Source organism: Betta splendens, chromosome 5 (genome assembly GCF_900634795.4).
Source record: "Betta splendens chromosome 5, fBetSpl5.4, whole genome shotgun sequence".
Classification (NCBI taxonomy): domain Eukaryota; kingdom Metazoa; phylum Chordata; class Actinopteri; order Anabantiformes; family Osphronemidae; genus Betta; species Betta splendens.
In genome coordinates this window covers 10204888-10220264 of record NC_040885.2, presented here as the reverse complement: position 1 = coordinate 10220264, position 15377 = coordinate 10204888, and the positions used below count along the sequence as shown (strand labels likewise).

General features: G+C 50.1%; 1 protein-coding gene across 3 annotated transcripts; it reads right to left on the bottom strand.

Moving 5' to 3' along the window:
* Window positions 1–1600: 1600 nt before the first annotated feature.
* On the bottom strand, window positions 1601–14954 carry LOC114855956 (FYVE, RhoGEF and PH domain-containing protein 5-like). 3 transcript variants are annotated; one of them, XM_029151498.3, is made up of 21 exons: window positions 14704–14954; window positions 11448–13857; window positions 9921–10074; window positions 9571–9629; window positions 9453–9483; window positions 9197–9348; window positions 8952–9108; window positions 7740–7830; window positions 7597–7647; window positions 7132–7190; window positions 6773–6844; window positions 5332–5400; window positions 4113–4196; window positions 3890–3969; window positions 3686–3785; window positions 3448–3585; window positions 3266–3368; window positions 2977–3113; window positions 2751–2876; window positions 2491–2645; window positions 1601–2369 (listed from the first exon to the last, which is right to left on the bottom strand). In XM_029151498.3, the coding sequence occupies exons 1-21, from the start codon at window positions 14711–14713 to the stop codon at window positions 2333–2335; spliced, it is 4275 nt and encodes a 1424-aa protein (XP_029007331.1). In that variant the 5' UTR covers window positions 14714–14954; the 3' UTR covers window positions 1601–2332. The 3 variants fall into 3 exon arrangements, with proteins under 3 accessions (XP_029007331.1, XP_029007333.1, XP_029007332.1); XM_029151500.3 differs by having other exon boundaries at window positions 2778–2876; XM_029151499.3 differs by having other exon boundaries at window positions 7740–7827.
* Window positions 14955–15377: the final 423 nt, after the last annotated feature.

Below are 15377 nucleotides of genomic sequence, written 5' to 3'. Positions count from 1 at the left end.
ACAAAAGGATGAAAACCACAATGAGGACTCCATGTTTAGGCAACAGGGATGAGAAACGTGCTGAAGGCGGTGTGTTGTTCTGTGTCTGTCCTGTTGAGGCTATTTAAAGCTTTAGGGGAGGTGGAATAGGTGCAGCATGGACTTGGCAGTGTGGGCTGCAAAGAGTTTGCAAAGTGGGACATAAGAGTGCGTTCCTCTCTTCTTCCAGGCTTTTCACATCCTTTCTGTCAGCACGAGCAAACGAGCACAAGGTGCAAACGCAGCGCTGTCACGGGGTCACAGCCACTTCCCCCCGTCTCCTGTTCCTCAGCGTTCTTTTCTTTAAATCTCCGGCTATTATGTAATGAAATCTTTGCCTTTCCCCTGAGGATCCGCTGCCCACACGGCACCATGAGAAACGGGAAGGCGCGCTGCTGCAGCTCACGACAGCAACACAAACAATGCGCTGCCTTTTTGGACCAACACTGAAAAAACGAGCGGGGACCGAGGGAGAGTCAGTGTCTTTAACATAGTTCTTCGTCTCCTCTGGCAGAGGTCACGTGACCGCGGATGGGCCGCTCAGTTCAGACGACGTTTCATCTTTTTCACCTTTGTTTGTTAATGATGCCCGAGGCTGAGTACACATAACCAGGCTCAATGCGTCTGACTTAATGAGTAGGCTGAGTGTATCATTGATTATCCGCGTCGCTCTCCATTTGTCCAGCCTGCAGTGACACAGAAGCGAGCTCGGATTACGACACTGCCGCCGCCTCACTGTTAAATACATTTTGCATCTACAGGAGGCCTTCATCGCATTTCTTAATCCATTAGCGGACTGTCCGTCAGGTCGCAGCAATGATGTAAGTCCGGTTTGATCCTTTGCTGACGCCACACAATATTTCCTGTTTTCTGGCTTTGCTAAAAGCAGAAATGTCATAAGCAGAAGTATAGAAAAAGTAGATGAAAGGTTTACATATAGAGAATGAATTAAAACTTATGTTAAAAGCTAACTAGACAATTTTGAAACTGTGCTGAACAGTAACTGTCATTAGTAAAGAATTTGTGAACTGCATCTTTACTACAACAGCAAGAGGAGGAGCTGAAGTAATCTAGGGCTAGAGATGGAGAACAGGGTGATAAATGATCTGTTCTCTATATAGGGCGAGGTGTCTGCAACTTTTCTGAAGCCCCAGAAAGCAAACTTTCTGCCGGGTATTATTCTGGGTCAGAAAGCCTCAGGGGCAGACGAGAAGCGGAGCAGGCTTGGCCTTTCTTTGGCCACACAGCACACTGGTCTCTGTATCACACGGTCCCCGGCGAGCTCGTCAGCAGCTAGAGGGCTCAGCCCCAGCAGCTAGTGTGGTCTGAAACCCACCAGTAGGTCGTGCATCAGAAAAGGCCACAAACGTGCTACATACCAGCACACGTGTGGCACGGGAGGTTCTATGAGCAGACTGCAAACAGCGCTGCACCATAGGGGCCGCGTTTCTATTGTTAGCGTATGTAGCTCTACCAGCAAGGACGCGGCGAGAGGAAGTCAATGACAGCCAGCTTTAATGTTCAGACCGTGTGCCATCTAGAGGACACGAGGAGGAGGCAGAGAAAACGCAGACGCCCTCCATCACAACAGTCTCCAGTCTTACTTTACTTCAAATCAATGGTGATAGAAAAAAAAAAACTTAAAAGACCTTCAAGTACAGTACAAAGTCATGAACATCCATGAAGTCAGCGTTTCCTTGTAACAACATGTTTGGGGAGTGTAGGAATTTAAATTACATTGGATGCAGTTCTTTTAATGTGACTTCCTTGACTATATATTGCCAATAAAGAAGCATTTCCGTGTACAGACTGACCCATGACAGACTGTACAGACTGACCCATGACCTGTGAGTCAAAGCATTAGTAAGAGATGCATTTAAACCAGTGGAGAGACACACAGTGAAATGACAGCATGCCCAATTATTTAAAAAAATAATTACAGTGATTATTAATCAATTATTCTATGCAGTCATTACGTTATTAGTTTTATACAGTGGACGAATTGCTCGAATCATTGAGTCATTTCTTGTGTTCCAGAAATCCATACGCTGGAAGTGAAGGAGGTGAGATGCATGTTCCACGCTGGCAGGTATCTGGGCCAAGGCTACATCACACCTGCGGTAGCGGCAGGCGAGAGATGCTGGAGGTCGATAAAGTAGGTGATGGCGTCCCCTTCCAGAGAACACCGCGTCTTCTTCCCTCACAAGCAACCACTCGCAGGCAGAATGTAATATTCCCTTTTTGGTTTGGCTGCGTTTTTTTTTTTTTTTTTTTTTATTCGTAGAAGAAACCCACCAGTGTGCGTGTATGTATCCTATAAAACCGTGGCCTCCTCCATGGCGTTGGCCCACCTGTGTGAAGGCAATGCAGCGGGAGAGCTCAAATGAATAACAGGCAGGCGGTAATAAGCCTAGTGAGCCGTTTAACCTCAGACTGTGATGAACCGGCACACGGCGTGAGCAGGAATCTCACCTCCGGGCTGTGCGGTTGTCCTCGGCTTTGAAGCTGTAATACAGCGTGTTCTTGTGGTAAAGCTGGAAGACGTTGGGCCCGTCCTCTCCCTGCTGCCTGTCGGGCAGCTTCACCGTGAAACCCAGCAGAGGCAAACTCTCCGACGCCACCTTCTCCTGCAGACAGATGTGCCGAGGGTGAGTCGGACGCCTCCCCCGTTCAGCCGGCTACGTGCGAACGTGTGCTGCTCAGGTTGAAGGGGAGTGCATGTTTCCCCTCACCTCTTGGGCCTGGTAGGTGTAAAGCACCTTGTCTTTGAGGAGGAACCACAGCCTCTTCCAGTTCCTCTTGCTCTTCTTGCTGCGCTGCAGAGTGCCGCTGATGGAGCCTTCCTCCGACACCGTCACCTGCGCCCGTTGCAACCAGTCACACCACCAGTTACCTACTGGAACTGAGGGACCACCTCTGTGCAGACAGAACAACGCGTTCAGGCAGCGAATACGGTACCTGGTTGAAGGTGACGGTGCCTTTTCGATGCCTCCAGATGTTTGGAGGGTGAATGCTTTGAAACATGGCTGAGAGAGGACGACTGGAGCGGTTTGGACGAGGGCTGTTCTTTCCTGCCAGAGCCGGAACTTCTCCACCTGCCGAGGAACCAGCATCAACACAGACGCAGTGAAGACAGAGACACAACTTAAGCCAAAAACTTCAAATGTGCATGTTTCTCAGTATGTGGACTAGACGAGACTCTGAGTCTATAGGAACAGGCCAGTGATGGGACTAAAACAGGTCCCACCTCTCTTTGTCAGCTCGTTGTAGCAGTGGTCGCACACTTTGGCCATGCGGTCTTTCATATATTTGAGAGGATACCTGTTCCTGGAGCAGCTTCGACAAACAATCTATGAGCAGAATACAACCAAACATATAAAATACAAAGGCGTCACACATCAGCGGTTCTGGTCTTTGTGTGAGACTCACTCTCCCGCAGCCGTGGCAGTGGTGCCTGCGCAGGGTGAGGCTGAAGTCCGACGTGCAGTTCATACACATCATCACTTCTGAAACGGGCACGAGTGTGGGAGCTTTCTCTCCCAGACACAGACGCGTACGGTCTCTGGCCTGCAACACGCGACAACACACGCGCCGAGGTCACTCGGAATGAACGGAGACACGTTCATGGATTGTAACAATAATATACAGAGGGACAGCGTTTGCTCACTTCTCCTGAGCAGCTGTTGAACCCTGATGTGGACTTTCTTGCATGTTCGGTCACAGTCCGGTTCAGAGTGTAAAACCAGTCCTCTCGTTCAATGAAAGAACTGCAAACAACACGCAAATGCATTTTGGTTATAATATTGATTTTGCCAATCAAAGCTTAAACAGTGAAGAAGGGACAAACACAACCAGCATCGTGCAGACCCACCTCGCAGACAAAGTGATGGAGACGTCTGAGGCCTCGATCTTCAGAGCGTTCTGGACATTTTCTATGACGGGTTTACTGACCTGGTTAGAGAATTCACACAAGAAGGAAACGAAATAAGAGACAAGTAGAAACAGATGACACAACCAAAAAGGTTTTGAGGTTTGAGAATAATGATAAGAAATTAGGCAGATTCTCTATGCAAGAGAACTTGATGGAGTCTGACCTTCAACCCAGCGAGTGACACAGAGTTCTTCAGTCTGTATTTCCCATCCTGCTGTGGAAACGTGTAGAGCAACACATCGTTCATCTGGCAACAGAAAACACATCCACAACCCAGACATGAATGAATGTCAGTGTTTAATAAATGTTTGTCCTTTTCGATGTTATTACAAAGCCTTCATTCCTGTATATACAGTAATTGTCCACTAGGTGGCAGCAAAGTTAAAAACTTGTCTCGTTGCACGTATTATTGTTTTCATTTCAATATGACGCTGTGTGTGAAAGCATAAAAAACACCCTAAAAGAATCTGAATTTAGATGTCCCTCCTGTGTAAAAATGCAAAAGCAACAAAGGAATATTATATATTATAAAACATATATGGAGGAAATTTCTCAATTTTAAAACCCTACAAAGGTTTGATTCACATTGTTCAAGCTCTGCATTATTTGGCTGCTGTCCCTGCTTGTTTTAGTAGCTTCTTTGAGAAACTCCCAGCTCCTGCAGATTTAAGATATTATGTTGTCCTCAGTGTTAATAATAACCAGCAGCACGTGATCAGTGTCTGGGTGCACAAGCCGGCAGGATGAAAGTTATGTACTGATAATTATCCACATTCCTCCAGAAGAGACATTTACGAGCTTTTTTAGTGCTGAACCCAGATGACGAATTTCAAAAACACCACAGGAGGCAGAAGGGATGCTCTGATGATGCTCGATGCATAATGTGCAAAGGCGTTTTATTTTCTAATCTCTCTTAATTACAATATTCTCTCCAGAGAATATTAAGGCTTAACAACTCAATGTTTTGTTCTATATCTTGTTTGCGTCAACGTCATATAATGTGTGACAGGTGCTCCGCAGCACATCCTTCTGTCTCTTGTTTACTTTCACATGTGCTGAGAGCACCGTCTACATGAAAGTCACACACAATTGACTAATATTGTGAGATTCGCAGGTGAACGTGGATCCCTCAGATTACAATGAGCTGGTGTTGACCTTTCCTGTTGTGTCAATATAAAAGCGGAAACATCCTGTCAGGAAACCCTGCTCTTAGCAGAGCAGCCTGCACATAGAAGTAGAGCAGACAGAAGCCGCCGAGTTCGTTTTTCACACAAATTGTACGAGATGTCAACAAAAGTGTCGTAAACAGAACCGAGTATGAGACAAAAACACCAAAAAATGAAGATGGGGATCCATTTATATAAACAAGAAACAGACGTTACCAAAAACAGATGGCGTGGCTGGCGGCTCTTCCTGCTGACCTTCATCAGGGTGCCCTCCTTCACGAAAACCTGGTGAACGACACACAACACACGCTCTTTAAAGCCAATCAGGATCCTATGGTGATGGACCCAGGGCATCTACAGTAGCTGATGTTACAGTAAGTGTAAAGGGCGACACCAGGGCGGTGCGGGGCAGACAGAGCAGACAGAGCAGACAGAGCAGACAGGGCAGACAGGATGGACAGAGCAGACAGGGCAGACAGAGCAGACAGGGCAGACAGGATGGACAAAGCAGACAGAGCAGACAGGGCAGACAGGATGAACAGAGCAGACAGGATGGACAGAGCAGACAGAGCAGACAGAGCAGACAGGATGGACAGAGCAGACAGGGCAGACAGGGCAGACAGGATGGACAGAGCAGACAGGGCAGACAAAGCAGACAGAGCAGACAGGGCAGACAGGATGGACAGGGCAGACAGAGCAGACAGGGCAGACAGAGCAGACAGGATGGACAGAGCAGACAGAGCAGACAAAGCAGACAGAGCAGACAGGGCAGACAGGATGGACAGAGCAGACAGGATGGACAGAGCAGACAGGATGGACAGAGCAGACAGAGCAGACAAAGCAGACAGAGCAGACAGGGCAGACAGAGCAGACAGGATGGAGAGAGCAGACAGAGCAGACAGAGCAGACAGGGCAGACAGGATGGACAGAGCAGACAGAGCAGACAGGATGGACAGAGCAGACAGGATGGAGAGAGCAGACAGAGCAGACAGAGCAGACAGGGCAGACAGGATGGACAGAGCAGACAGGGCAGACAGAGCAGACAGGGCAGACAGGATGGACAAAGCAGACAGAGCAGACAGGACAGACAGGATGAACAGAGCAGACAGGATGGACAGAGCAGACAGAGCAGACAGGATGGACAGAGCAGACAGGGCAGACAGGGCAGACAGGATGGACAGAGCAGACAGGGCAGACAAAGCAGACAGAGCAGACAGGGCAGACAGGATGGACAGGGCAGACAGAGCAGACAGGGCAGACAGAGCAGACAGGATGGACAGAGCAGACAGAGCAGACAAAGCAGACAGAGCAGACAGGGCAGACAGGATGGACAGAGCAGACAGGATGGACAGAGCAGACAGGATGGACAGAGCAGACAGAGCAGACAAAGCAGACAGAGCAGACAGGGCAGACAGAGCAGACAGGATGGAGAGAGCAGACAGAGCAGACAGAGCAGACAGGGCAGACAGGATGGACAGAGCAGACAGAGCAGACAGGATGGACAGAGCAGACAGGATGGAGAGAGCAGACAGAGCAGACAGAGCAGACAGGGCAGACAGGATGGACAGAGCAGACAGAGCAGACAGAGCAGACAGAGCAGACAGGGCGTGGTGGTGCCGTCAGACAGAAACAATGGTGTTATCGGACACAGTCGTACCCGTCCGGGCTGCAGCAGGTCCCGCTGGCCGCGCACGCTGTACTCAATGTTGACCAGGCGCAACAAGTTCTCCTGAGACGTAGAGACGAGAGGAACACAGTCAACCCCCCCACGAAGATTCTGCGTGGCTTTTATCACAGGTTTCCTTGTTATTGGATGAAATTATGAAGATATGGAAATGTAGCCTGTAATAGGTCGAATCATGTCTTTCTGGTTTGCACCTTGTTGTGATTTTGTCTTTTATTGTTGACTTTGACACGTTTGCCAAACAAGCGTCTTGACATCACTCACATCTTGAGAGTTCTATTTTGATTTACTAATAATAATAATATTCAAATGCACCTTAATGTGACACTCACCCCGTGTTGCAAGCTGTCATTTACTTGATCTGCTATGTCAGACACGACCACCACGGCCGCTGAACCAGACAAAACACAGACAGAGATCAGCACACACACAGAACGAGCGCATCCCTATCACTGTGTCTATTCACAAAGTTCCTCCGAACATAAAAGTCAAAGTGAGTCAGGAGTCTGGCCGCCCCTACAAGCCTGGGCCGGGGTGGCTCCCTTATCGCAGATACACAAAGAGATAGTGCTGCTGCAACCCGACTTCTCACGAACAGCAATGCACGACGTAGAGGCGAAATGACTGTTCCCACCGCAATTGAAAAAAAAAAACAATCTAAATTGGCTCTCTGGAGGCCACGTCTCTGCACCAAATGAGCTCAGATAGCACAGACAGAGCAATAAGAGTGTCCTGTGTGTGACAGAGAGTGGAGGGAGCAGCCTCCCTCCACACGAGTCACTGTTTGTGTGGGGTACCTTGGGTGTCTTCATATTCCCTGGAATCAGGAGACAGGTTGTTGAGGTAATCTATAAAATGGGAGACGGAAAATGGATTCCTTCTGGGAGCCGTTGTGTGAGTATATTTTTAATTTGGGTCCTGTATCCTAAGCTTGACTCACCCGTAAGCAGCATGCGGTACTGAGCCACCCGCACAATGACCTGCAGGAGCTGATGTCTCACACACACCTTTTCCCCAGGTGGACTCTGCTGCTGGGACAAAGCAAACAAACACGAAATCAACATTTTCTGTCTAGTATTGTTCATTATAAACAGACTGATGGAAACAAACCTCGGCTGTTGAATGTGTAATTAAGAAGAGGACAAAACTCCAGCACATCTCACACAACGCTTAATTATAGGTGTGAACACAATGGGTTGATTTTGTGAAAGTCATTTAAAGGTTCGTCAGTACATAATAAAAAGTAAATAATTAAACGTTTACAGCAAGACGTGCCCTGCCCTAATTAACACACGCGCTGCTGGGGAGAATCTGAGGACTTTTAAACAAAGATGCTCTTAAATCAGGAAGAAGAAACTGCCACGCTGTGCAGACTTCCTGCCAACTACTCTCCTCAGTGGTCTATAAAATGGAGAGAAATATTGAAAACTCCTTTGTCCATAAATGAGATGCATGTAAACAGTGCCATTGGGTTTCCATCTACAGTCCAGCTAGGCCTTAAAGACGGGTCCCTGCGGAAAATAAGGAGAGAAACAAACAAACGCCAGTCTTATCACTGATCCCCACCATCAGCTGGCTGGATAATATCTGGCCATAAATAAAACGACATGGATCGTGAACAGTTGCTGATCCTTCTATTAACCATTTGGGAATGATCACAGACGTTTATATTTGAAATGGTAAACCCTGTAAGATTGTCAGCGGCTGATACCGTTAATTTAAAGGGCTAATTATAACTTCTCACTAAAGCTGTTGGGAAAAGCAGCCTACATTCATTTTCAGAGGCCCCTGGTCTTAAAGGAATGTTTAGCACTGAACTGTTATTCTGAGGACGCTGAAGTGAAGTGGGTCTCTTAAATGAAAGTGCTATTCACTTATCAATCTGCCTTTTCATTAAAACACACACACAGACACACACGCACGCACGCACGCACGCACGCACGCACACGCACACACACACACACGCACTAATCCTAAACATTCTCTATTACAATCTCAGCTCCATCTTTGTCATGCACAGTGCATTTGATAGATAATGTGCAGAGATTAAAAAAGCTTACGATAACTATCAGATATATGAGTTCAGCACCATAGTTATTTATTAATATTTATATTATATTTGTTGCATGAGGCACTACACAGTAGGTCTGACCTCAAACTGGTGAACAATAGCTGCAAAGGCAGGAGAGCTTCTGCAGCTGCTCTCCAGCAGGCTGACGCTTCGGTCGTAGTGGCCGATGTAGGTGGTGAAGACCAAGAACTCCGCCTTCCTAGACAGGAAGATGTCCGCGATCCTCTGGCTCTCGTCCCTGAGTGAGACACGCGAGCAGGTGGATGAGCTGCCCTCAGGCCGTCCTCGCAGCGCTCTGCCGGGGCGGCAGCGCTCCAGCGTCTCACCAGTGTCGGAGGCGGTTCTCCAGCTCAGTTAGGATCTGCCGGTGCAGCGCGTAGACATCAGGCAGCTCGTTGAGAATCTCCCGAAGCCTCTCCTCCTCCAGCACCGGCTCCCCCTCATCCCCAACCGCCGATCCCACTGCTTCCCGGAAGTCCTGGCCCACAGGAAGGAGGGACGGCGATTTGTTTACACATTTTAATGAAGTTCGTTGCCTGTTATAGAATCTACCGCACAGTAAAGCTTAATGAATACACTCACTTCTTGAAGACGTTTGAGCGCTTTCACATGCCTGCGGCGGGGAAGATACAAACATTTCAAAATGAATCAGAAAACAGCCCAAATGGATGATAAGGAAATACATTCACTTGGAACTCACAATCTCTCCGTGTCCACCAGCTCCTTAGCAACGTAAAAGGCTCTGGATCGACCATCGGGCTGTAAACAATCACAATATGCTGTTGTAATGAGCATCAACGCACACGTAGCTGGCTCTAAGCAGCAATCAAACACTAAATAATGAGGACACTCTTGTAGTGGTCCATTAACCTCCATTAACCTGCATTAACGGCGGGCTTGTGAGGGCAATTCTAGCAGTTGCCCAAGGTGAAGAACAGATCAGGTTTTATTTTGCTCTTCTTTAAACACGTATGGGACATTTTTGGACAAACCGCATTGGCTGTGACGTTATTAAGCAGCTCCCTGCTGATAATGTTAACGCCGTTAAACCTGTTTGTCATAATTGCTGTCGGCTCCTCCGTCCTCCTCCTCTGAGGTGCGTCCCTGGTCCTCCTCACCCGCTGTTTCTCCCCCCGCGTCCACCGCAGATCCACACTGTGGACCCGCGGCCAGCGAACACACGTTGTAGGCTTCCGTATAGGCACTGGAGGCAAAGAGGCATGGTCACATGCACTAACTACTACTGTAGCGATTGTTTGTACAATAATTACACTGCAGTGGATTCACATTTTTGTATTTCATCTAAAATGTCATTGGAGAAACATATTAGTATTGTGTACGTTTAATAATCTCAGCCCTCACTTTTATTTCCCCACAAATTGGAAATGAATCATTTAAGCAGCCCAGTCATCTTTATGGTCCGTTAAGATCCTCTGCATTGAAATATCACTACAAGCAGACACAGATCGCGCGTTGCAGGTCTAGATAAACCACTGAAGTCATCCTGAAAGGCCTGCGGTGACAACTACACCCAACCAGGGACACATGTCTGTGCTTTATGCTGCGACGTTCTCTTCTGCAGGGAACCCAAATGACTATGCTAATGGCCGCCGCTCCGCGGGGGGTGCCGGCGACGCAAATAAAAGTGTTAGTCGTCCTTGTGACCGAATGGCTCACCGATGTTTCATTTAACTCCCAATGAGATGCAAATAAGCCACATATGAACGACATATGTGAGCAGTTCAGGTCTCTGCACCGCACACATTAGCGCCGCACGGCCCATTACTGCACAGGGGACCAAAGTTTGGATGAGCTCCCAGGAGGCGCGTAAACCATAAACTACGAGCGCCGCGTCTATATTAAGCCTTTATATCACTCCCCCAGAAACAGCACCTATCTCTTATCGCAGCCCGGCTGTGGCGCGCGGGGGCTCGGGGGGGAAATCTACACGTATATATTACAGGAGGCGTAAAATATGAATCTCCTTTGGCCCCGGGTTCATCGAGCTCATTCGCTCCAGTGACAGCAGTGACGGGGGAAAAGCCTCCCATGATCTGAGCCATCGTATCTGCTGGAATGACTCCTTCAGGCCGCGACAGAGCCACCAGCTTCCACCGCTGGACACGGCCACACGCTACAGCCACTGTTTCCTATTTACTATTCTATTTTACTTTAGGTGTGTACTTTAAAATGCGAAGCAAAATCTGTCCAATTATAAAATCTGGAATGGATAAAATGACGATTTGTTTGAATCTATTAACGCACGGATGAATATGAAGCATAGGATAATGCTTCATTCTTTTCACGTTGCACACGATGAACATGGTGGGAGCTCTGCGGTGCAGCGCTGACTGCAGAACACGCTGAGATCGTATCAGCCTGTTGTTCCTGAGTGGCTCCAGAAGAGAAATGACTCTGAGAAGCTCTGACAATTAATCATCCTGAGCAGCCTGTATGATATGGGCACAACCAAGAGGAATGCGGGTGTGTGTGTGTGTGTGGGGGGGGGGGGGGGGGGGGGGGGGGGGGGGGGGACTGTACTGGGAAGGACAGATCTGCTGTAGCTTAGACTTCTACCTTTCTGCTTCCTGCTGAGGTGACTTGCTTTTCCTTTCGAACCCGGGGAGGCTGCTCATGTCCACGTAGCCGTCCGTCTCGCTGGCAGGCGACAGCGCTCGACTGGGCCGGTCGAAGTAGTTGGGGAACGGCACCTGCCGGACGGGCCTCCGCTGCGGCACCTGCAGGTTCTCGTAGTCCGAGCTGATGGCGGGGACGTTCTCGTAGTCCGAGGTGTCGGCGTTGGGGAAGGAAATGGAGCGGGGCTTGGTGAGGGGGAGGGGCGTGAAGGGCGCGCGGGAGCGGTCCTCGAAGGACTCCACGCGGACCACGCTGCGGGTGAGGAAGGCCACGGCGCCGCCCCGTCTCCCGCTCTCCTTGTAGAGCAGAACGGCGGAGGCCGGCGCTGAGCGGAGCTGGGGTCTGAGCCGCGGGGAGCCGCCGGCGCTGTGCCGGTCCGGGTCCGGGAGCCTGGCGGCGGCGCGGCGGCTGGACTGGGGCGAAGACGGGCTGGCGTCCACCGCGGGCTTGCTCTCCGCTTTCCGCCTGAACCTGAGCATCAGGAAGCGCTTTATGGACGACTTCTTCTTCCTGTTTTTCTCCGGCGAGTCGCCGCCGGCGAGCAGCGAGGGGGAGCTCTTTGCGATGGGCTTCTTGGTGATGGAGGCGAGCTCAAACGGCGGCGGGATGTCCACGGCAGACATCGGCGTGGACAGGCCGCTGGACAGGGGGGAGCATCTGGAGAAGCTCCCGGATGAGCAAATGGCGCCCTCCCTGTCTCTGAAGACGCAGAGGGGCAGGTCGGGGCCCTCCACGGAGAGGGAGCGGGGGTGCAGCGACAGGTACTGGGGCTTGGACACGCTCCTGTGGCGCGTTGAAACTAGCATGGGGCTGCTGCTTAGCGCCGGGGGTCCAAATCCGCTCACGTAGGACCTGTGACCCCCCACATCGGCCGCGCTGGTATTAGCGCAGTGTATGAGCGAGCGGGAACGCGTCCCCGCCGCCTTCCTGTCGACTGGAAAAACAGTCTCCGCCTGCGAGCTGTGCCCCGGCTCCTCGTAAACGTGCTCGTCGCTAACGTCCCGCTCCGCGTCCGAGGCCTCGTCCAGGAACGGGACCATGTGGGCGTCCGGGTCGCTGAACACGTCGGAGCCGTTGGGCGAGAACAGCTGGCTCTCCGACAGAGACGAGGTCAGCGAGGCGTCGGTGTCCGTCGCCACGGAGACGGAGACCAGCCTGTACCGGGGCGAGGCCTCCGCCGCACGAACCTCCCGCTCCTCCACTGTGAAGGACGCGCTCTTCTTACGCGCTCCTGCCTCGTCCTCGACGCCGTTTCCGGTCTTTTTGCGATTCTCAGGTGACACGCTCGTTGGTCCATTTTCCACCTGCTCATATTTTCCAGCTGCTGCTCCGCGGTTTACGATCCGAGGCCTGTGAGGCGTTTGTGGACTCTGCGGTGGCCCGTGAGCTTTTGTAGTCCTTGATATCAACTGTCCCTTAATAATGTCCCCTGAAGAGACATAATAAGACTCATTGGCCAGCTCCTCCTCCAACGTATCATCAGAATCACAGAAATATCGAAGGTCTTCAAGGATGAAGTCATTATTATTGAGGTTCTGTAGGTCTCCACTCCTCTCCTTCTCTTTACATCCACCTCCCAGGATGCTACAAGTGATGCTGCAATCCGATTCCTTCGCGTCTTCATCTCCTAATAATGCACGTGTGCCAGCGTCCTCCATGTTCTCATTGAAGGGAACACTGGGTTTCTCTGCCTGAGCCTCGCTCCAATCCTCCGCTGTACAGTCGCATGCGCCAAGCTCTGGAATTCTGGGACTTCCCTGCTTCTCCTCATCAAGGCTATTAACGGAAAAGTCGCCCACGGAGAGGCCGTCCGTGTCCGCCAGTCCCTCTCCTGCATCACAGGCCTCGGCGTCCATGTCCTCCGTCAGGTCCGTGTCCGTCATCTCCACCGCCTCCTCGGAGAGCGCGAGTCCGGCGTCGCTGGGCCACGGCGTGTCCAGAGAGTCCACGTCCTCCGTCAGGGCGCTGTCAGTCAACCTCCAGTCCTCATCCATCCTCTGGGACGCGTCTTCCTCCTCCTCCCCTCCTGTCACCTCCCCATTCTCGAACCCGTGCAGTGCCTCCTCTCTGTGCTTTTGCACCGGGAGGATGTAGGCATTAATCTGCTCCTCGGGCGCAGTCCGCCGGTTCAGACCGTTCTCCGCCCCGCGCCCTCCACCGACCTCACCGTCCGTGAGGACGCTGCCGTTAGCGCATCCTCGCCTGCTACCGCTGAGCTCTGGTGCGACTGTGGGTTTGGGGGCGATGGAGGGTTTGGGACCCCTGGCTGCAGACATGACGGGGGAGCGCGGCGTCACACCGGCGTGGCCAACAAATCGTGGCTTTGGAGCAACAGAAGGCCTGGTGCTGTCTAAGAGAACAACAGGAAGAGGAAACTGTAAGATTATGTGCGTTTAAAATAGCTTTGTCACTTGTATTGTGTCCCTGTGACCCACACCTGCTCAAGGACAGCTTTGTATTGTAGCATTGTACTAGCACGGTGCTAATCACATTCAGATAGTGCTACTAACATTTTCTTCACAAGACTGCTAACAAAGGCTAGTTTACATATCGCGTGAACAATGGCGCATCTTGTATTTCACATTCAAGAGCTACACAAACCTACAGGTTGTGTCCGTGTAACACACAACAGCTACAGATTTCAAACGAGTTTGTGAGATACTTTAACATCCTTAAAAAAAAATCTAAGGGATTTCCCTGACTCACTTCCTGCGATTGAAGGGAGAGAAAGCTCCTCTCTCCGGCTGCCTTTGCTTTTATGCTAATAAATAAAAATATTAATAGAAAATGACAGAAAGCAACATTTAGTGTGTGTAATAGTTACAAGATGTCACTGATGCTCAGCAAATAAAGGGAAGCGGTTCACATTTTAAAATTGAACTGTACCCTGAAAAGTAAAAAGGACTCGTTCTGTGTTTTCTAATGGGCATGAGACCCCTTGATAACTACAGGAACCTGTGAGTTTACACTTGAATTGAGCTATATCTGATTTAAACACATCTGAGATCAACGACTGTCTTTCAAGCAAAACCTTAACAATTCGCCACCACTAAACTGGCGTCTTGCTTTACACCACTTTCCTCCTGAATTCTAGTTTAGGTCTGAAACACTTTCACCTCTTGTTCACAACACTTGACTGAACAGTGACAACTAAATGAAGACTGAAATGAAGCCACATCAATGAAGCTCCTCTCACCTGTGTTCATCTCGGCGACGCGACCGTTTCCTGCATTTCGTCCACAAAAACCTCCGCGTCGCACAGGACGATGTATAAATACATATATATGTATGTTTCTCGTGCGAAAGCGAAGCCAGCGGCGAACTCTCCGTCAAGGGGTCCGCGCAGAGAGCGCTGCCGAACCCATCCCCGTCCGCCTTCGTCCGCTCAGCTGATCGCGCGTGCGTCGCGCGGCGCGCAGGACGCGACTGGAAACCAAATGGAGAGAGGCTCGCGCGCGAGGTCCGTCACCGAGCAGCGGCGCGAGCGGCGACACCAGTCAAGGGTTGAAAATGTCAGCATCGACCCTCGTGAGTGTTTAATGTACCGTCCCATTACAGCGGTGACAAATACACAAATAGCCCATATTTACTGCTAATGGGTTCACAGTGCGCTCATTATCTGTCTCCGTTTGGACATTTGTAACCAGCCCGTGTCTCTTCACGTGCATTGGGATCATTCTGCATGTTTCTGGGGTCATTCTTAATCTTAGGCCTGAGCTCTGTTGAGGAATATTGGAAATAACTTCACACAGAGGTTCTGACTCCTGTTGCCATTATTTCCATTAAGTAAGTTAACCCTGGTTTGGTGATTCATTTATTAATAAAAACAAATAATCAAGGAATCAGTAAGGTCATTAGTTAAAGCTATAA